This window comes from Tinamus guttatus, unplaced genomic scaffold (assembly GCF_059628265.1).
Source record: "Tinamus guttatus ecotype Peru unplaced genomic scaffold, ASM5962826v1 Tinamus_guttatus_pri_ptg000153l, whole genome shotgun sequence".
Taxonomy (NCBI): Eukaryota; Metazoa; Chordata; class Aves; order Tinamiformes; family Tinamidae; genus Tinamus; species Tinamus guttatus.
Window position 1 is genome coordinate 1,841,060 of NW_028288687.1, and position 20,539 is coordinate 1,861,598.

At 50.8% G+C, this 20,539-nt stretch overlaps 3 protein-coding genes across 3 annotated transcripts; all 3 read left to right on the forward strand.

Moving 5' to 3' along the window:
- The first annotated feature begins 949 nt into the window (after positions 1 to 949).
- On the forward strand, positions 950 to 4,883 carry LOC104571164 (cytochrome P450 2J4). The gene is made up of 9 exons (XM_010218241.2): positions 950 to 1,216; positions 1,844 to 2,006; positions 2,219 to 2,368; positions 2,640 to 2,800; positions 2,949 to 3,125; positions 3,441 to 3,576; positions 3,906 to 4,093; positions 4,168 to 4,306; positions 4,697 to 4,883. The coding sequence occupies exons 1-9, from the start codon at positions 1,007 to 1,009 to the stop codon at positions 4,870 to 4,872; spliced, it is 1,500 nt and encodes a 499-aa protein (XP_010216543.2). The 5' UTR covers positions 950 to 1,006; the 3' UTR covers positions 4,873 to 4,883.
- A 4,885-nt stretch (positions 4,884 to 9,768) lies between these two features.
- LOC148595107 (cytochrome P450 2J2-like) lies at positions 9,769 to 13,680 on the forward strand. The gene is made up of 9 exons (XM_088522481.1): positions 9,769 to 9,978; positions 10,431 to 10,593; positions 10,808 to 10,957; positions 11,238 to 11,398; positions 11,589 to 11,765; positions 12,173 to 12,308; positions 12,637 to 12,824; positions 12,899 to 13,037; positions 13,445 to 13,680. The coding sequence occupies exons 1-9, from the start codon at positions 9,769 to 9,771 to the stop codon at positions 13,618 to 13,620; spliced, it is 1,500 nt and encodes a 499-aa protein (XP_088378607.1). The 3' UTR covers positions 13,621 to 13,680.
- Positions 13,681 to 16,483: 2,803 nt separating this feature from the next.
- LOC104571377 (cytochrome P450 2J2-like) lies at positions 16,484 to 20,539 on the forward strand. The gene is made up of 9 exons (XM_088522470.1): positions 16,484 to 16,708; positions 17,361 to 17,523; positions 17,737 to 17,886; positions 18,167 to 18,327; positions 18,512 to 18,688; positions 19,118 to 19,253; positions 19,560 to 19,747; positions 19,822 to 19,960; positions 20,364 to 20,539. Exons 1-9 carry the CDS (start codon positions 16,499 to 16,501, stop codon positions 20,537 to 20,539), a joined length of 1,500 nt encoding a protein of 499 aa, XP_088378596.1. The 5' UTR covers positions 16,484 to 16,498.

A 20,539-nucleotide genomic window follows, 5' to 3' on the forward strand; every position in this document is an offset into this window, starting at 1 on the left:
AAGGTTTAAAAATTCTTGTCCTTCCTAAAAAGCGTAATGCCATCCATGGCACGTTCCAGTGATCAGAGCTTTAAGTACAGTTTTACAGTTAAACAGTTAAAAAAAAATGTAAAATTTGATCTCATACCCAAGTACCTGAATTACTTTGGCATCTGAAATAATACAGTGTCTGGATAAAAGTGAGCCAATGTTTATGGTTAGGTATTAAATATTAATTTCATCTCTAACCAGGAGACAAGGCTCCAATTAAAAATAGCACAATGTGTACTATTTGGTTTGGTTAGCAAACCACCTTCCCCTGTTTGGTTTTCTTGTTTCAAACTAGCATGATGTTGCTGCAGCTGCACTGGTTCCCTTTATGGTGCCACATGAAAGAGAATAAATGGATGCAATCTTTTGCAGTCCTTTCCTTTTTTAATCATTGCGATCATATGAAAACCAAAAGAAAAATAAAATAAAAAAAACAAACAACAAAAAAAAGGCTTTCTGAATTGCACTAAGCCCCTGTGATATATTCCGGGGAGGACATAGGCGCTGCACTTGGGGCAGAGCATTGAGGAGGATCCGGAAATGACTGCGGAGCAGCCAGGAAGCAGAAGCAGAGCTCCCAGCCAGGCTCTGCCGCGGCTGACAGGACCAATGAAAGAAGCCGGGAGGGCAGGGGTGAGCCAGAGGCTGCAGGGAGGATTTCCAACCTAGTCTCTAGTTTCCCCCTGGTAAGCACACTGCTCAGCTGGCTGTGTGGGGTAGTATAAGCCAGGAGAACTGAGGAGAGGCTGCACATGTTTTTAGCTTATTCATGTTTTTATAAAAAGAAATGCACAAGAACGTAAGCACTAGGAATCAAACTGCTTTTTAAGTTATAACCCATCCGTCAGGTGGGAGGCGGAGAGGCGTGACAGGGTGGGCGGGCCACTGTACGAGCAGCTTTCCCTTGTTTGCCCGTCTCCCCGTGCACTTTGCCCATCTCCGGGCACGGATCCAGGCAGCCGGGGCTGCCAGCATCATGACCCTCGCCATGCTGCGCCTCCTGAGCGAGGGCATCTCCAGCGTGTCCATACGGACCCTCCTGGTCTTCCTGCTCGTCTTCCTGCTCATTGCCGACTACATGAAGAGCAGGAAGCCCAAAAACTTCCCACCGGGACCTTTCCGCCTCCCCTTCCTGGGGAATGTCGTCTCCATTGGGTTCATCGATCCCCTGAAAGGAATGGAGAAGGTAAAGAGCCTCGAGGGCCAAGGAGACCCAAGGGTGGATGGGAAGGGGCCAGGTGGATACACAGCATTTACAGTGGGCGTAAAGGGGACAGTGCAAGTCAAAGTGGCCCACAAGGAGCCACTAGGTGAGGAGGAGGCCCCAGAGACCCACCAGGACAGGGGAGGATGGTGGGATGTTTGGGTAAGATCAGCACGAGGGTCTAGGAGATGCAAACAAACATTGACATTTTTCTGGGGAAAATGCATTGGAGCTGCCATCAGCACTGATGCAGGAGTCCTGTGGCTTTGGCTGCAGAGGGAGGGAAGCAGGAATTGGGAAAGACCTGCTAAGCAAAGACGAGACTTGAAAATGTGGCCTGAAGAGCTTTATTTAATTTACTGCCAATTAATGCCAACTTCGGATGACTAATTTGGGTAATAAGTAGAGGCCTTTACATGATCAATCATCCACTTAAATAAATGCCTTCTCTCCTCCATTATCTCTCCCTTCCTCTTTCTAGCTCCCCTGATGTTCCTTGTGGCTTTGCTCAGGTCCCAGGCAAGACCCCAGGACTTGGGATTTCCCATCTGCTTTCCCTCCACTGAGCTTTGTTCTCCATGGCTTTGATCATTCCCTTTTCCCCCCTAGCTTACAAAGAAATATGGAGACATCTTCAGCATGGGCATTGGTGGCATGAGCTGGATCGTTGTCAGCAACTTCAAAATGGTTAAGGAGGTGCTTGTAAATGAAGGTGAAAACTTCCTAGATCGGCCACGGTTCCCTGTCGACAATGAATTCTTTAACGAACGTGGTGAGTTTGTATCATCCAGGACATGTATTTGGAACAAAAGTCTAAACATGGACCCTGCAAACCACCTGTCTTCCCATGAATAAAGCCATCTGTGACCACCACAATGCACTTGGCTCCTCTGCCATCGCAAATGGCAGAGTTAACGCTTTTTCACCTCGATAAAAGGAGCTACCTTCGCCCACAGTGGGGAATTTCTTGTCCTTTTATTCCAGGGCTTTTCTTTTCAAATGGACATATATGGAAACAGCAGAGAAGATTTGCCCTGACCTCGCTCAGAAACTCAGGCCTGGGCAAGAAGAGGATGGAGGAGCGGATACAGGAGGAGTGCCGGTACCTCACCAACGCTATTGGGGAAGAGCAGGGTGAGGCCAGACCCACAGCACCATCCTGCATGCTGCTTTCTCCTAAAAACAGAACAGAGTTAGCTGATTAATGTTAGGAGGCGACAGGCAAAGCAATATTTGTAGTGGGTGCTTACGTGGAGCTCTCCTGAGAAGTGTGAGCACTTTTGAACTCAACTGTTCCCAAAGGTCTTTAGCTCTTTCCACACTCCTTGCTTTCCATCACCATATGAAACCCATCCTGAACTAGAAGCCAGGAGAGAACCCACTCCTCATTATTCCTTTTCTCTAGGACATCCTTTTGACCCTCACTTTAACATTAACAATGCCGTCTCCAACGTCATCTGCTCTGTCATGTTTGGAGATCGGTATGAGTACCACGACGAGCACTTCCAAGAGCTGCTGCATCTGCTGGAGAAGCTGGCGTTGCTGCAGAGCCACCTTCTGAGCCAGGTACTGCTCCCCGGCTGGGACGACCACGTGGGCACAAATTTGTGCTAGTCATAATTCATCAAAGCGGCTTTGCAGGCACAAGTTTTTGGTAACACAGGGGTTGTTCCGTTTCTCTCTTCCATGTGCCCTTTTCTTCCTGTGTGCCAAGCTCTACAGCTTTTTCCCAAATATCATGAAATACATCCCCGGGCCCCACCATACCATTTCTCAAATCTGGAAGCAGCTCAGAAATTTTCTGTGTGACATAATTGCTAAGCACAAGGAGGACTGGCAGCCCACTGAAAGCCGGGACTTCATCGACAGCTACCTGCAGGAGATAGCCAAGGTCAGTCACACAGCCGAGCCCTCCCACAGCTCGAGCTATAGATTGAGAAGAACTAATTCTGCAGGTGTGTCTCCAATATGGGCAAAGCAGTACACAATAAAATATGGGCAAAGCGGCTATGCTGTGCGCATAGCCACTTCTGGAATGCTCCTGGGAGGGGAAGGCAACTGCACAGGGCATCTTCCTACCTGGAAGGTGCAGGGAGCTCCCCGCATCTGACCAAAGTCATTGGGCGAGGTTATCGCTAGGAAGGGTGAGCATGGTCTGCGGGCGGTTGCAACTGTCCACATGCTGCTTAAACCCTTCTCTGCTAAGGACGACAGCAGCGGGTGCTTCAGCGAGGAGAATCTTGTGGCCTGCATGCTGGACCTGTTCATTGCCGGCACAGAGACAACGTCCACAACCCTCCGCTGGGCTTTGCTCTACATGGCTGCGTACCCAGAAATTCAAGGTAAAATGAACCATGTGTTCAGAACCCGCTCCTGGTCTCTCCCTCCCATATCCCATGTGTGTAGGGAGGAAAGGCGGTTGGTCAGTGCATCCATCCATCTCTTCATCGCACAGTGCCAGTACAGACCTCTTGTTGCCTGTGCCGAGGCCTTGGCTTAATTGCCCCAGGAAACTGCAGAGCATAGGGTGCTTCATCACATATTAGGGCTTATGACGGTTTCCTTCTTTGAGAGAATTTCACAACAACCTCCCTGTTGCTCTGTAGAGACGTTTTTTGGGTTTCTTTCTTTTCTTCACTGTGCTGTTGATGACTTTGCTCCTGGCGTGCAGCACGTGTGCAAGCAGAGATTGATGCTGTAGTGGGGCAGACCCAGCAGCCGGGCCTGGATGACCAGGCCACCCTCCCCTACACCAACGCGGTGGTTCACGAGGTGCAGAGGTTCAGCAATGTCGTCCCTGTTGGCGTGCTCAGGCTGACCACACGGGACACCCTGCTCAGGGGCTTCCTCGTGCCCAAGGTAACCCTGGCTCTGGCTGGCGGGTAGGCAACCACGGGGACACCATAATGGGAAATGTTGTCTTTTTCTTTGAGGGCACCATTCTGATGCCCAACATGACCTCAGTGCTCATGGATAAGAAGGAATGGGAAACCCCTGATGCTTTTAACCCCGAGCACTTCCTGAAGGATGGCCAGTTCTGCAGGAGAGAGGCCTTCATTCCATTCTCCCTAGGTAAGAGGGAGCAGATGTTTTCCCCAGCCCTTTCACTATGAGTTCCCAGGCTGGGAGTGGAAGCAGGATGATACTTGTCCCAAATGCAGCTCCTCTCACTGCACGGACACGCACATCCAGCACAACTTGTGCAGCTGGCCAGAGGAAACACCCCTCACCATGGCTCCCTTCCCAGGCAGGGTGAAGCCACAGGGAGGAATAAAGTCCCACAAAACACACAGGAGACCTTAGAAACACCTTAAAGGCAAGGAAGGCCACTCTTATCTACTCACTACCAGAGCAGAGCCGAAACTCCTGCAAACAATGTTCCTAACTGAATTCCATGCCCTTTTGGGAGAGTTTTGCTTGCACTGGGCAAGGGCAAACCCAGGGCTGCCACTGTCTCTGCAGGGAAGCGCGCCTGCCTGGGCGAGCAGCTGGCCCGCGCCGAGCTCTTCCTCTTCTTCACGGCCCTGCTGCAGAAATTCACCTTCCGGATGCCGCAGGACACCGTGCCCAGCTTCCGCTACGGCATGGGCATGACGCGGCACCCTCTGCCCTACCGCATCTGCGCCCTGCCGCGCTAGCAGGGCCCCAAAACACCTGTGTGACTGCAGGAAGCGCAGCCAGGAAGAAGATGCTCCCTCTACACCAACAGCAAAAGAGAGCCTTTTACAAAGGGACCTTGTAGTGCTTGTCTGCTCACCTTAACCTAATGCTGCAGAGCCTTCGAGTGGCGGGTTGAAGACCTCTGCTCAACCAGATGATAAATATTTATTTCAGGTTTCCTTTTTTTTTTTTTTAGCAACATATAAAAGGAGCAATCTAGGCTTTCTTAATAATATTTTGCTAGTTATCATTCTTAGCAGCAAGTAAATAAGAGCAGCACTGGCCCTTGTATTCTCGTTTGAGCACAGGTAGCAATTGCCAAAAGCTGTGATTCTGTTACTTTTGATAGACAATATCTGTCTCTTTATATATATAAAAAAGACTGACTCTATAATGTCTCTGTCTGTATTCTGCATTCCAATAAAGCCTTACTGATACATTATTGGTGTAATGCATTTTTCAAAGCGAAGCCCAAGGAGCGCAGTTTCTCACCACACCTGCAGCCAGGTCCTGGTGACTACATGATACAGGGAGCCAGCTCAGTCTGAGCTTGGTGATGCTGGACTACCCTGCCCTTCTCTTGCAAGGTGATTTTGGGCAAGCTTCTGATTAGATGGCCTTTAGGTACACAAGGCTAGAAGATGATGGCTTGACCTAAGGAACTATTTTTGCCATGCCATGCGTCCAAGCTAGAGCTGCTGCCGCTCGGTCAGGACATCGGTGGGGAGCCACCCTCTCAAAGCATCAGAAAAGGGAGAGGTCAGAGAATCATAGAATCATTATGGTTGGAAAAGAGATTGAAGATCATTGAGTCCAACTGTAAACCCTTCTTTGCCCTTCCTTAGACACCCTCCAGCACCTCCATGTCTTTCTTAAAGGATCCAACACTGAAAACAGTATTCAAGGCGTGGCCTTACCAGTGCCGAGTACAGGGGAACGATCACTTCCCTTCTCCTGCTGGCTACATGCTTGCTCATACAAGCCAGGAGGCCGTTGGCCTTGGCCATGCAGGCACACTGCTGCCTCATGTTCAGCTGGCTGTTGACCAGCACTCCCACATCCTTTGCTGCCACACAACTCTCCAGCCACTCTGCTTCAAACCAGTGGCATTGCATAGGCCAACCAGCCCCATGACAGGCCTGTAATAATTCAGATCCTCTAGCCAACCCTTCTTGTAGATGGGTGACGCATTGGCCAGTCTCCAGTTGACTGGGGCCTCCCACGTTGACCAGGATTGCTGATAGATGGTGGAGAGTAGCTGGGGGAGCACGTCCACCTGCTCCTTCAGAACCTGCAGGTGAATCCCATCTGGATCCACAGACTTGTGAGTGTCCAAGTGCAGTAACAGGTCACTGGCTGTTCCCTCCTGGATTATGGGGGGTTATTCTGCACTCTACAGGTGCAAAAGGTGCTTTAATAATATACATAGCTCAAGAACGGTGCCTTAAAAAAATCAAAAATTTCAAAAAAATGCTGCTTTTACATTGCTGTCTTTCCTTTTTACGTATACCTTGCTAGGCTATTAGTAGCTTTTTTGTTGTTGTTTGACATTACTATGGTTAACATCAAAATGATGCTATCATCATCCTTTCTGTGCACTTTGAATGAGGTGAAGTAAACATAAAACCATGGCTTATAATGAAATATTTATTTCTACAGATCAGCTCCTCATTCACAGAAGTAACCCAAGTTTAACCAGTTAGGCAACAGCTGCTCTTTCATGGCTTCTCAAATTCCCAAATGGATATTAAATAAAATTATATTCACAGGCTAAATCACAGACTTACAGAATGGTTGAGGTTGGAAGGGACTCTAGAGATCATGTGGTCCAACTCTCCTGCTCAAGCAACGACACCTAGAGCACGTGGCACAGGGTTGCAACCAGGTGGGTGTTGAAGATCTCCAAAGAAGGTGACTCCACAACCACTCTGGACAGCCTGTTGCAGGGCTCTGTCACCCTCACAGTAAAGAAGTTCTTCCTCACAAGCACGGGGAACTTCCTGTGTTTTAATTCATACCCATTACCCCTTCTTCTGTCACTGGCCACCTCCAAGAAAGAGTTTGGCCCGATCTTCCCTACATTCCCCCCTCAGGTATTTATTCATATCAATCAGATTTAGATTCCCTCTTAATCTTCTCTTCTCCAGGCTAAATAGGACCAGCTTGCTTATTCTTTCCTGATACGATAGATCCTCCAGTTCTTTAATCATCTTCGTTGCCCTCTCCAGAAGTTCCACATCCCCCTTGTCCTGGGGAGCCCAGAACTGCACAGAATACTCCAGATGTGACCTCACCAGAGCTGAGCAGAGGGGGAAGATCTCCTCCCTTGACCTGCTGGCAACACTCCTCATGACGAAAGCCCAGGATCCCATTGGCCTTCGTGGCCACATGGGCACATTGCTTCCTCATGGTTAACTTCTTCTCAACCAGGACTCCCAAACCCCTCTCCATGGAGCTGCTTTCCAGCAGGTCAGCCCCTAATCTGTATTGTGGTCTGGGGTTATTCCTCCCCAGGTGCAGGACCCTGCACTTGTTGAACCTCATGAGGTTCCTCTCTGCCCTACTCTTCAACCTGTCCAGGTTCCTCTGAATGGCAGCACAGACTTGCTCACTTGCTCACAAACTTGCTGAGGGTGCACTCTGTCCCCTCATCCTGATGAACAAGTTGAACAGTACTAGGCCCAGTATTGACCCCTGGGGCACACCACTGGCCACAGGCCTCCAACTAGACTCAGCCCCAATTATCACAACCCACTGAGCTCCGCCATCCAAACAGTGCTCAGTCTACTTTGCTGCGTACTCATCTAGTCCACACTTCCAGAGCTTCCTCATGAGGATGTTATGGGAAGATGATGTCGAAAGCCTTGCTGGAGTCAAGGTAGACAACATCCACTGCTCTCCCCTCATCCATCCAGCCCGTCATCCCATCGTAGAAGGCTATCAGGTTGGTCAAACACGACTTCCCTTTCGTGAAGCCATGCTGACTACTCCTGATGACCTTCTTTTCTTTCACATGCCTAGAGACGGCCTCTAGGATGAACTGCTCCAGCACCTTTCCAGAAACGGAGGAGAGGCTGACCAGCCTGTATTTTGCTGGGTTCTCCCTCTTACCCTTTTTGAAGACTGCAGTGACATTGGCTTTCCTCCAGTCCTCCAGCTCCTCCCTCACTCCACATGAGCTCTCGAAGTTGATGGAGAGAGGCTTAGCAAGAAGACCTGCCAGTTCCCTCAGCACTCTTGGGTGCATACCATACAGGCCCATAGATTTCGATGTGTCCAGTCTGCCTAAATAATCACTAGTCCAATCATCCTCAACCAGCAGCACGTCTTTCTCTCTCCTGGTTTTCTCTCTTGTGTCTGGCCTTTGTTTGTTATGGGAACTAGCTTCTACAGTTCTGAACTGTATGGGAACTACTTCTACAGTACTGCTTATGGGAACTAGCTTCTACAAGACTGAAGCAAAGGAGGCATTTAGTAACTCTGCCTTCTCTGCATTCTCTGTCACCAAGGCACCCGGGCCATACAGCAGCGGGCCTATGTTTTCCTTAGTCTTCCTCTTGCTGCTAATGTAGCTGTAGAAGCTCTTCCTGTTGCCCCTGAGATCTCATTCCAAACGGACCTTGGCCTTCCTCACTGCATCCCTGCATTCTCTGGCTATGTTCCTATACAGTTCCCATGTGGTCTTGCCCCTCCCGTCTTTGGCTCATCTACGACCTGAATCGAGAAGTTATGCGCAATGTTCTGCAGGAATCTGCTGGTCTATCTTTTCCTCGCCCTGAAGCAGACTTCAAGGTGGCCAAAGTCCCCCATAAGGACCAGGGCCTGTGATCGTGAGGCTTCTTGCAGCTGCCGGTAGAGGCCTCATCCACTTCCTCTTCCTCGTCAGGAGGCCTGTAGTAAACAGCCACCAGTGTCGTGCCTGTTGGCCTGACCTTTAAACCTTTCCTTGACTCGCACTTCATCCTTGCCTTGGCAGAGCTCCATACATTGCAGTTGTTCTCTCATGTAAAGAGCCACTCCCCCACCTCACCTTCCTGGCCTTCCCTTCCTAAAAAGCCTAAAGTCATCCATGGCCATAATCGAGTAATGAGAACTTTAAGTACAATTTTACAGTTAAACAATTAAAAAAAGTTCCGATTAAAAATAGCACAGTCTTCTATTTGCTTTGCCTTAGCAAACAAGCTTCCCCTCTTCTCTTTTCCTGTTTCAAACTTGCTTGATGCTATTCCTGCAGCTCACTGCTTCCCTCTATGGGGCCACATGGAAGAGAATAAATGGATGCAATCATTTCCAATCCTTTCCTTGTTTAATCATTGCGATCATATGAAAACAAAACAACACCAAAAAAAAAAAAAAAAAAAAAGGAAAGAAATGCACTAATTCCATATCGTATATTCTGGGGAGGATGTGGGCGCTGCACTTGCGGTAGAGCATTAAGGAGGACACAGAAATCACCGCGGAGCTGCCAGGAAGCAGTAGCAGAGCTCCCGACCAGGCTCTGCCGCGGCCGCCGGGACTAAGGAAAGGAGCTGGGAGCGCAGGGGTGAGCAAGAGGCTGCAAGGAGGATTTCCAACCTAGTGTCTCTGGTTTCCCCCTGGCAAGCGCACTGCCCAGCCGGCTTTGCAGGATAATATAACCCAGGAGAAGTGAGGAAAGGCTGCACGTGTTTTCTGCTTATTTATTTTTTTAAAGGGAGAAATGCACGAGAAGTTAAGCACTAAGAATCAAACTGCTTTTTAAATGTAAACCCCTCCGGGAGGGAGGCGGGGAGGCGTGCCAGGCGGGCGGGCGCTGCACGATCAGCTTGCTTGCGCCCGTCTCCCCGTGCACTTTGCTCCGGGTGCAGATCCAGGCAGCCGGGGCTGCTGGCATCATGACCCTCGCCATGCTGCGCCTCCTGAGCGAGGGCATCTCCAGCGTGTCTATACGGACCCTCCTGGTCTTCCTGCTCGTCTTCCTGCTCATTGCCGACTACATGAAGAGCAGGAAACCCAAAAACTTCCCGCCAGGACCCTTCCGCCTCCCCTTCCTGGGGAATATCCTCTCAATGGACTTCAAGGATCCTCTGAAAGGGATAGAGAAGGTAAGAGCCCCGAGGGGCCAAGGAGACCCAAAGGTGGATGGGAAGGGGCCAGGTGGATACACAGCACTTACAGTGGGGGAAATGGGGTCAGTACGAGTCAAAGTGGCCCACAAGGGGCTACTAGGTGAGGAGGAGGTCCCAGAGACCACGCAGGGAAGGGGAGGGCAGTGGGATGTTTGGACTACATCTGTACAGGTGTGGAGGGGATACAAATATTGGCATATCTCTAAGCAAAGGGCACAATGCAGTGAGAAAAAGAATAGGCCTTTCCATAAACAATCATCCACTATAATATATGTCTTCTCTCCTCCCTTCCTCATCCCGACTTCCCTGATGTTTGCTGTAGCTTTGCTCAGGTCCCTGGCAAGGCCCCAGGACTTGGGGTTTCCCATCGGCTTCCCCTCCACAGAGCTTTGTTCTCCATGGCTTTGATCGTTTATTTTCCTTCCTAGCTTACAAAAAAATATGGAGATATCTTCGGCACGCAGGTGGGCAGCGAGAGCTACGTCTTCATCAACAACTTTCAGATGGTAAAGGAGGTACTGGTAAACCAAGGAGAAAACTTCCTAGATCGACCAAAAGTCGCTTTCGAAACTGGATTCTTTAGCCAACGCGGTAAGTTCTTATCATCCAGGACATGTATTTGGGTCAGAAAGGTTAAACACAGACCCTGTAAACCACCTGTTTGCCCAGGAATGAAGACATCTGTGACCACCACAATGCACTTGGCTGCTCTGCCTTCGCAAATGGCAGAGTTAACAGTTTTCCAAGTCGATAACAGGAGCTACCTTAGCTCATGGTGGGGTATTGTTTGTCTTTTTAATTCCAGGGCTGATCTCCTCCAATGGACATCTATGGAAACAGCAGAGAAGATTTGCCCTGACCACGCTCAGAAACTTTGGCCTGGGCAAGAAGAGCTTGGAGGAGCGGATACAGGAGGAGTGCCGGTACCTCACTGATGCCATCGGGGAAAAGCAGGGTGAGGCCAGACCCACAGCACCATCCTGCATGCTGCTGTCAGCTAAAAACACCTCAAAATTAGTTGATTAATGTCAGAAGGCAACAGGTAAAGCAGTATTTGTAGGGGTGTTTAACACTGCTTGCGTTGAGCTCACCTGAGAAGTGTGAGCACCTTTGAGCTCCACTGTTTCCAAAGCCCTTTAGCTGTTTCCTCACCCCTTCATTTCCATCACCCTATGAAACCACTCCTGATCTGGGAGCCAGGGCAGAACCCACTCCTCTGTATTCCTCTTCTCCAGGAAATCCTTTTGACCCTCACTTTAAGATCAATAATGCTGTCTCCAACATCATCTGCTCCGTCAGCTTTGGAGAGCGGTTTGAGTACCACAACGAGCGCTTCCAAGAGCTGCTGCATCTGCTGGACAAGCTGTTGGTGCTGCACAGCCACCCCCTGAGTCAGGTACTGCTCCCCGGCCAGGCCAGGCAAGGGGGCACCAATTTGTTCAAGACCTTGGCTGCTCCTTTGGGGTTGGCCTCCAGACTTGTAGAGCAGTAATTCATATAAGTGGCTTGACAGGCATGAGGTTTTGATAACATAAGGGATGTTCCATTCCTCTCTTCCATGTGCCCTTCTCTTCTCATGTCCCAAGCTCTACAGCTCTTTCCCAGGAATCATGAAATACGTCCCCGGGCCCCACCACACCATTTCTCAAATCTGGAAGCAGCTCAAAAATTTTCTGTGCGAAATAATTGCTAAGCACAGGGAGGACTGGCAGCCCACCGAAAGCCGGGACTTCATCGACAGCTACCTGCAGGAGATAGAGAAGGTCAGTCACACAGCCGAGCCCTTCCGCAGCTCGAGCTCTAAATCAGGAGCAACTAGAAATGAATCGTAATTCTCCATGGGTGTCTCCAACATGGCCAAAGCAAAGAGGAGGACTCCGGTGTAGGACGGCATGGAAACGTCCGCTTGGCTTTTGGCTAGCGTGTGTTGGTTGGAGCAGCAGGACTGAGTACCCTAGAATATGGGCAAAATAGCTGTGCTGAGCCTAATGCTAAGTGTAGAGTGGTTCTGGGAGGGGAAGGCAACTGCATGGGACATCTTCTCACCTGGAAGGTATATGAGGCTCTCCGCATCTGATCAAAGCCATAGGGCGAGCTGAGCGCTGGGCAGGGGGAGCACGGTCTGCGGCGGTTGCGACTGTCCGTGCTGCTCATACCCCTCTCTGCAAAGGCCGACAGCAGCGGGTGCTTCAGTGAGGAGAATCTTGTGGCCTGCATGCTGGACCTGTTCTTTGCAGGCACAGAGACAACGTCCACAACCCTCCGCTGGGCTTTGCTCTACATGGCTGCGCACCCAGAAATTCAAGGTAAAATGAGCCATGTGTCCAGAACCCGCTCCTGGTCTCTCTCTCCCATATCCCATGTCAGGGAGGCTGGTCACTCCATCCTTCCATCCGTTCATGCCGCAGTGCCAAAACATGGGCCCCGATGCCTGTGCTGAGGCCTGGGCCGCATTGCCCCAGGAAACTACAAGTGTAGGGCACTTCATCACATATTGAGGCTCTCAATGGATTCCTTCTTTGAGAGAAAATCGCAAAACCCACCCTTTTTCTCTGTAGACGTTTTTTGGGGTGTCTTTTCTTTTTTTTTTTTTTTCTTCACTGTGCTGTTGATGACTTTGCTCCTGGTGTGCAGCGCGTGTGCAAGCGGAGATGGATGCTGTAGTGGGGCAGACCCAGCAGCCGGGCCTGAACGACCAGGCCAGCCTGCCCTACACCAACGCGGTGGTCCACGAGGTGCAGAGGTTCAGCAATGTCATCCCTGTCGGCGCGCCCCGGATGACCACACGGGACACCCTGCTCGGGGGCTTCCTCGTGCCCAAGGTAACCCTGGCTCCGACTGACATGTAGCCAATCACGGGGACACCGTAATGGGAAATTTTGTTTTCTTTGCTCAGGGCACCGTTCTGATGACCAACTTGACCTCACTGTTCATGGATAAGGAGACATGGGAAACACCTGATGCTTTTAACCCCGAGCACTTCCTGAAGGATGGCCAGTTCTGCAGGAGAGAGGCCTTCATTCCATTCTCCCTAGGTAAGGGGGAGCAGATGTTTTCCCCAGCCCTTTCACTATGAGTTCCCAGGCTGGGAGTGGAAGCAGGTTGATGTTCGCCCCAAATGCTGCTCTCTTCACTTCGTGGACACACTGGTCCAGCCCAGCTTGTGTGGCTGGGCCAGAGCAAATACCCTCCTCACGTTGTCTCCCTTCCCATGGAGAGCCGAACAACAGGGAGGAATAAAGTCCCACAAAACACAGACGAGACCTTAGAAATGTCTTAAAGGCAAGGGAGGCCACTCACATACTCAGTCAGTCACTAGCGGAGCAGAGCAGAAACTCCTGCAAACAATGTTCCTGACTGAATTCCATGCCCTTTTGGGGGGAGTTTTGCTTGCACTGGGCACGGGCAAACTGAAGTAGTGCGGCTCCCACTGTCTCCGCAGGGAAGCGCGCCTGCCTGGGCGAGCAGCTGGCCCGCACCGAGCTCTTCCTCTTCTTCACGGCCCTGCTGCAGAAATTCACCTTCCGGATGCCGCAGGACACCGTGCCCAGCCTCAGCTACCGCCTGGGTATTACTCGACAACCCCAGCCCTACCGCATCTGCGCCCTGCCGCGCTAGCGGGGCCCCGAAACACCCGTGGGGCTGCAGCAAGCAGGACCAGGGGGAAGATACTGCCTCTACACCAACAGCAAAAGAGCTCCTTTTACAAAGTGACCTTGTAGTCTCTGCCTGGCCACCATAACCCAATGCTGAGGAGGCTTTGAGAGGCGAGTTGAAGATCCCTGCTCAGCCAAATGGGAAATATATTTTTCTTTTTTTTCTCTTGGCAACAGGCAAATTGAGCAATCTTAAGTTTTCTTAATTTTATTTTGGCTCGTTATCATTCTTAGCAGCAAGTAAATTAGGAGTGATTTCCAGAGGGTGATATTTGGCAGATCCATCCAGTTGAAGAGCAGCACCAGCCCTTGTATTCTCGTTTGAGCATGGGTAGTAATTGCTGAACATTGTGCTTCTATTACTTTTGATGGACAATATCTCTATATATATACGAAAAGATTGCTTCTGTAATGTCTGTATTCTGCATTTTAAGAAATCCTTACTGAAACATTTTTGGTGCAGTGCATTTTTCAAAGTGAAGACCAAGCAGGGCAGTTTCTCACCACCCCTGCTGCCAGGTCGTGACAGCCGCAGGCACGCAGGGAGCCAGGCCTCATCTTATGCTAGCACTAGTGAACTTGAGCAACAGCTTGACTGAAAACTGCTCTGTCACAGGGGTCCCACTGATGAGACAAGCCCAAGCTTGACCCTAAGCTTGGTGACACTGGGCCACCTCTGTCCTTCCCTTGCAGCAAGGTGACTTAGAGCACAAGGTCTGGCTAGGTGGCCTTGAGGTACACAAGGCGAGAAGATTGTGGGAATCATCGACGGAGCAGGGGCTTAAGGTTTAGAACCAGAAGGCAGAAGCCATTTTATTGAGCATCAGACCAAACTTCTCACATATTCTCTGAATATGTGAGCATACACTGTCCGTGCGCTGTCCACGCGCTTCCTCCCCCTGCCTCCAGCCAATTCCTTGATCTATTGCTATCCGGGTCCAATCCTGCTAATGGACAACAGGTAATCAACCAGGGATCGGTGCATCCAGCCTGTGTTTTAGGTTTCTCTATCTGCTAATCTGTTATTCCTAACTTTCACAGTTTCTCACTCCTAACTTTGACCGTTACCACTGTTTCTCACAGTTTCTCAGTTTTCCACAGAAGATGATGGCTTGACCTTGGGAGCTATTTCTGCCACACGATCCCATCGAGCTAGAGCTGCTGTCCCTCCATTTTGCAGATTCATTAAGTGGAAACATGCAGACTGGAGCTAAACTAATGTATTTATAAAATGCAGAAGACTTGACCAAGCTCCTGCTAGAAGGTAGAGGAGGAACCCCCTACCCTTGGCTCCAGTCTCTCGCTTTCATTTCTCACCTTCCAGGTCTGGACATGGGTGGGGAGCCACCCTCTCAAAGCACCAGGAATGGAGGTCAGAGGATCGTGGATTGATTATGGTTGGAGAAGATTCTCAAGATCATTGAGTCCAGCTGCAAACCCTTCTTTGCCCTGCTTTGGATATGCTCCAATACCTCCATATCTTTCTTGTAGTGAGAGATCCCAAACGTGAACACAGTACTCAAGGAGTGGCCTCACCAGTGCCGAGTACAGGGGAATGATCAGTTCCCTGCTCCTGCTGGCTACACTGTTTCTCATACAAGCCAGGAGGCCAGAGGCCTTCTTGACCACTTGGACACTCTGCTGTCTCTTGTTCACCTGGCTGTTGACCAGCACCCCCAGCTCCTTTCTGCCACACAGCTCTCCAGCCACTTTGTCCCAAGCCAGTAGCGTTGCATGGGGCTGTTGGGACCAAAGTGCAGGATACGGCACTTGGCCTTCTTGAACCTCATACAGCTTGTCTCAACCCTTCAAACTAGCCTGTCTAGATTCCTCTCCAGAGCTTTCCTACGCTCAGGCACATCAACTCTTCCTCTCAGCTTTGTGTCATCTGCAAATTTGCTGACGGTTCCCACAATCCCCTCAAAAAATCTTTAATAAAGATATGAAAGAGGACCTGCCCCAACACTGAACCCTGGGGGACACCAATGGTGACCAATCACCAGCTGGATATAACTCCCTTCACCACCACTCTGGCCCCAGCCATCCAGACTGTTTTTCACCCAGTGAAGAGGACCTCTGTCTAAGCCATGAGCTGCCAACTTCTCAATAAGGCACTGGGAGACTGTGTCAAAGGCCTTACTAAACTCTAAGCGGACCAGGTCCACAGGCTTTCCCTCATCCAAAGCAGGTCACATTTTCAGAGAAGGAGATGAGGTTGGTGATGCAGGACCTGCCCCTTATGAACTGAGGTGGGCTGTACCTGATCCCTTGGTTGTCCCACATATTTGTGTGATTGCCCTCAACATGATCTACTCCATAACTTTCCCTGATACCGAGATCAGGCTGACAGGCCTGTAGTTACCCGATTCCTCCACTGGTCACAGAGAGCATTGAGGAGGATCCGGAAATAACCGTGGAGCAGCCAGGAAGCAGAAGCAGAGCTCCCGGCCAGGCTCTGCCGCGGCTGACGGGAGCAAGGAAAGGAGCCGGGAGCGCAGGGGTGAGCAAGAGGCTGCAGGGAGGATTTCCAACCTAGTGTCTCTGGTTTCCCCCTGGCAAGTGCACTGCCCAGCTGGCTTTGCAGGATAATATAAGCCAGGAGAAGTGAGGAGAGGCTGCATGTGGCTTTTCCTTATTTACTTTTTATGAGAAGAAATGCACGAGAAGTTAAGCAGTAGGATCAAACTGCTTTTTAAGTTATAACCCGTCCAGGAGGGAGGTGGGGAGGCGTGCCAGGGCAGGCGGGCCGCTGCACAAGCGGCTTCCTCGTTTGCGCCTGTCTCCCTGTGCACTTTGCCCATCTCCGGGCGTGGATCCAGGCTGACGGGGCTGCCGGCATCATGACCCTCACCATGCTGCGCTTCCTGAGCGAGGGCATCTCCAGCGTGTCCATACGGACCCTCCTGGTCTTCCTGCTCGTCTTCCTGCTCATTGCCGACTACATGAAGAGCAGGAAGCCCAAAAACTTCCCGCCGGGACCTTTCCGGCTTCCCTTCCTGGGGAATGTCCTTTCTATGGATATCATCGACTCCCTGAAAGGGATAGAGAAGGTAAAGAGCCTCGGGGGCCAAGAAGACCCAGGGGTGGATAGGAAGGGGCCAGGTGGATATACAGCACTTACAGTGGGGGGAGAGGGGTCAGTGCAAGTCAAAGTGTCCCACAAGGAGCCACTAGGTGGGGAAGAAGCTCCAGAGACCTCCCAGGGCAGGGGAGGTGGATGGAATATTTCAGTAAGGTCTGTCCAGGTGTGGAGGAGAGACAAACATTGGCATTTCTCTGGGCAAAGGGCACGGTGCAATGGAGCTGCTATCTCCACCACTATAGGAGTCCTTTGGCTTTGGCTGGGGAGGGCGGGAGGCTGACAGGAACTGGGAAAGCCCCACTTAAATAGAGACAAAACAGGACAATGTAGCCTGATGATTTTGTATTTTTTATTAATTTACTGCAAATTAACACCAATTTCAGATGACTAATTTGGTAATTAGAAAAAAAAAAAGAGGCCTTTCCATAAACAATTATCCAATTTAATATATGTCTTCTCTCCTCCCTTATTCCTCCCTTCCTAATCCCAACTTCCCTGCTGTTCCTCGTGGTGGCTTTGCTCAGGTTCCTAGCAAGTCCCCATGACTTGGGATCTCCCAACAGCTTCCCCTCCACTGAGTTTTGTTCTTCGTGGCTTCCATGATTTCTTTTCCTCCCTAGCTTACAAAAAAATATGGGGACATCTACAGCATGGATATTGGTGGCATGAGCTGCATCATCGTCAGCAACTTCAAGATGATTAAGGAGGTGCTGGTAAACCAAGGTGAACACTTCCTAGATCGGCCACAGTTCCCTGTCGACACTGAATTCTTTAATAAACGAGGTGAGTTCGTATCATCCAGGACATGTATCAGAGACAAAAAGTCTAAACATGGACCCTGTAAAACACCTGTCTGCCCACGAATGAAGCCACCTGTGACCACCACAATGCACTTGGCTCCTCTGCCATTGCAGATGGCAGAGTTAACAGTTTTTCACCCGATAACAGGACCTACCTTAGCTCACGGTAGGGTATTGTTTGTCTTTTTAATTCCAGGGCTGATCTCCTCCAATGGACATCTATGGAAACAGCAGAGAAGATTTGCCCTGACCACGCTCAGAAACTTTGGCCTGGGCAAGAAGAGCTTGGAGGAGCGGATACAGGAGGAGTGCCGGTACCTCACTGATGCCATCGGGGAAGAGCAGGGTGAGGCCAGACCCACAGCACTGTCTTGTATGCTGCTTTCTCCTAAAAACAGAACAGAGTCAGCTGATTAATGTGAGGAGGCAACAGGCAAAGCAGTATTTGTAGGGGGTGTTTAAGACTACTTGCGTAGAGCTCTCCTAGAAATGTGAACACCTTTGAGCTCCGCTGTTTCCAAAGGCTTTTAGCTCTTTCCGCACCCCTTGCTTTCCGTCACCGTATGAAACCACTCCTGAACTGGGAGCCAGGGCAGAACCCACTCCCCTTTATTTCTCTTCTCTAGGACATCCATTTGACCCTCACTTTAAGATCAATAATGCCGTCTCCAACATCATCTGCTCTGTCACCTTTGGAGACCGATTTGAGTACCACAACGAGCGCTTCCAAGAGCTGCTGCATCTGCTGGACAAGCTGTTGGTGCTGCATGGCCACCCTCTGACGCAGGTACTGCTCCCCAACCAGGCCGGTGACACCAATTTGCGTAAGAACTTGACTGCTTCTTTGGTGTTGGCCTCCAGACTTGTAGAGCAGTAATTCTTCAACATGGCTTGACAGGCACAAGATTTTGATAACATAAGGAATGTTCCGGTCCTCTCTTCCATGTGCCTTTCTCTTCTTGTGTCCCAAGCTCTACAGCTTTTTCCCAAACATCATGAAATACGTCCCTGGGCCTCACCACACCATTTCTGAAATCTGGAAGCAGCTCAAAAATTTTCTGTGTGACGTAATTGCTAAGCACAAGGAGGACTGGCAGCCCACCGAAAGCCGGGACTTCATTGACAGCTACCTGCAGGAGATAGCCAAGGTCAGTCACACAGCTGAGCCCTTCCGCAGCTCGTGCTATAAATCAGGAGCAACTAGAAATGAATCCTAATTCTCTGTGTGTGTCTCCAATATGGCCAAAGCAAAGCAGGGAAGGATTTGGGTCTGGGGCAGCATGGAAATATCCACTTGGCTTTTAGCCAGTGTGTGTTGGTTGGAGCACCAGGCCCAAACACACTAGAATATGGGCAGAATATGGGCAAAATAGCTATGCTGAGCTAACCCCAAAGCACAGTCTGAAGTGCTACTGGGAGCGGAAGTCAACTGCAGGGGACATCTTCCCACCTGGAAGGTGCAGGGGCCTCCCCACATCTGACCAAAGTCATGGGGCGAGATTATCGCTAGGAAGGGTGTGCATGGTCTGCGGGTGGTTGCGACTGTGCACATGCTGCTCAAACCCCTCTCTGGCAAGGATGACGGCAGCGGATGCTTCAGCGAGGAGAATCTTGTGGCCTGCACCCTGGACCTGTTTGTTGCGGGCACAGAGACAACGTCCACAAGCCTCCGCTGGGCTTTGCTCTACATGGCTGCGTACCCAGAAATTCAAGGTAAAATGAGCCATGTGTCCAGAACCCGCTCCTGGTCTCTCCCTCCCATATCCCATGTGTGGGGGGCCGGTGACTGCATCGAGCTGTCCATTCACCGTGTGGTGCCAGCACAGGCGCAGTGTTGCCTGTGCCAAGGACTTGGCCGCATCGCCCCAGGAAACTGCAGAGCATAGGGCACTTCATCACATGCTGAGGCACAGGACAGGTCCCTTCTTTAACACAAGAACCCCCTGCTGCTTTGTAGACATGTGGGTTTTTTTTCTTATTTTTCACTGTACTTTTGATGACTTTGCTCCTGGCGTGCAGCGCGTGTGCAAGCAGAGATCGATGCTGTAGTGGGGCAGACCCGGCAGCCGGGCCTGGATGACCAGAGCATTCTTCCCTACACCAATGCGGTGGTCCACGAGGTGCAGAGGTTCAGCAATGTTATCCCAGGGAGTGTGCCCCGGATGACCACGCGTGACACCCTGCTCGGGGGCTTCCTCGTGCCCAAGGTAACCCTGACTTCAGCTGCCAGGGAGCCAAACAGAGGGACGCTGTAATGGGAAATTTTGTTTTCTTTGCTCAGGGCACCGTTCTGATAACCAACTTGACCTCAGTGCTCATGGACAAGGACGAGTGGGAGACCCCTGATGCTTTTAACCCTGAGCACTTCCTGAAGGACGGCCAGTTCTGGAGGAGAGAGGCCCTCATTCCATTCTCCCTAGGTAAGGGGGGGCAGATGTTTTCCCCAGCCCTTTCACTATGAGTTCCCAGGCTGGGAGTGGAAGCAGGATGATGCCCCAAATGTGTCTCCCCTCACCCAATGGACACACACGTCCGACTATGCTTCTGTGGCTGGAGCAGAGCAAACACCCCTCGCTATGGCTACCTCCCCACTCAGGGAGGAGCAACAGGGAGGACTAAAGTCCCACAAAACACAGAGACTTAGAAAGTCCTTAAAGGCAAGGGAGGACACTCTAAGTACTCAGTCCGAGGTTGGTTGTTTCACTACCACAGAAGAGCAGAAACTCCTGCAAACAATGTTCCTAACTGAATTCCATGCCCTTTTGGGGGGAGTTTTGCTTGCACTGGGCAAGGGCAAACCCAGGGCTCCCACTGTCTCCACAGGGAAGCGCGCCTGCCTGGGCGAGCAGCTGGCCCGCACCGAGCTCTTCCTCTTCTTCACGGCCCTGCTGCAGAAATTCACCTTCCGGGTGCCAAAGGACACCGTGCCCAGCCTTCGCTACCGCCTGGGTATTACTCGCCAACCCCAGCCCTACCGCATCTGCGCCCTGCCGCGCTAG

Excerpts from the sequence above, each read along its gene's own strand:
- LOC104571164 (XM_010218241.2), top strand. The coding sequence starts at position 1,007 with ATGACCCTCGCCATGCTGCGCCTCCTGAGCGAGGGCATCTCCAGCGTG. Across the intron at positions 2,801-2,948 it reads AGAGCCACCTTCTGAGCCAG|CTCTACAGCTTTTTCCCAAA; the intron begins GTACTGCTCCCC and ends CTGTGTGCCAAG. Across the intron at positions 3,577-3,905 it reads TGCGTACCCAGAAATTCAAG|CACGTGTGCAAGCAGAGATT; the intron begins GTAAAATGAACC and ends CCTGGCGTGCAG.
- LOC148595107 (XM_088522481.1), top strand. The coding sequence starts at position 9,769 with ATGACCCTCGCCATGCTGCGCCTCCTGAGCGAGGGCATCTCCAGCGTG. Across the intron at positions 10,594-10,807 it reads TGGATTCTTTAGCCAACGCG|GGCTGATCTCCTCCAATGGA; the intron begins GTAAGTTCTTAT and ends TTTTAATTCCAG. Across the intron at positions 13,038-13,444 it reads CTTCATTCCATTCTCCCTAG|GGAAGCGCGCCTGCCTGGGC; the intron begins GTAAGGGGGAGC and ends CTGTCTCCGCAG.
- LOC104571377 (XM_088522470.1), top strand. The coding sequence starts at position 16,499 with ATGACCCTCACCATGCTGCGCTTCCTGAGCGAGGGCATCTCCAGCGTG. Across the intron at positions 18,328-18,511 it reads ATGGCCACCCTCTGACGCAG|CTCTACAGCTTTTTCCCAAA; the intron begins GTACTGCTCCCC and ends TTGTGTCCCAAG. Across the intron at positions 19,254-19,559 it reads TGCGTACCCAGAAATTCAAG|CGCGTGTGCAAGCAGAGATC; the intron begins GTAAAATGAGCC and ends CCTGGCGTGCAG.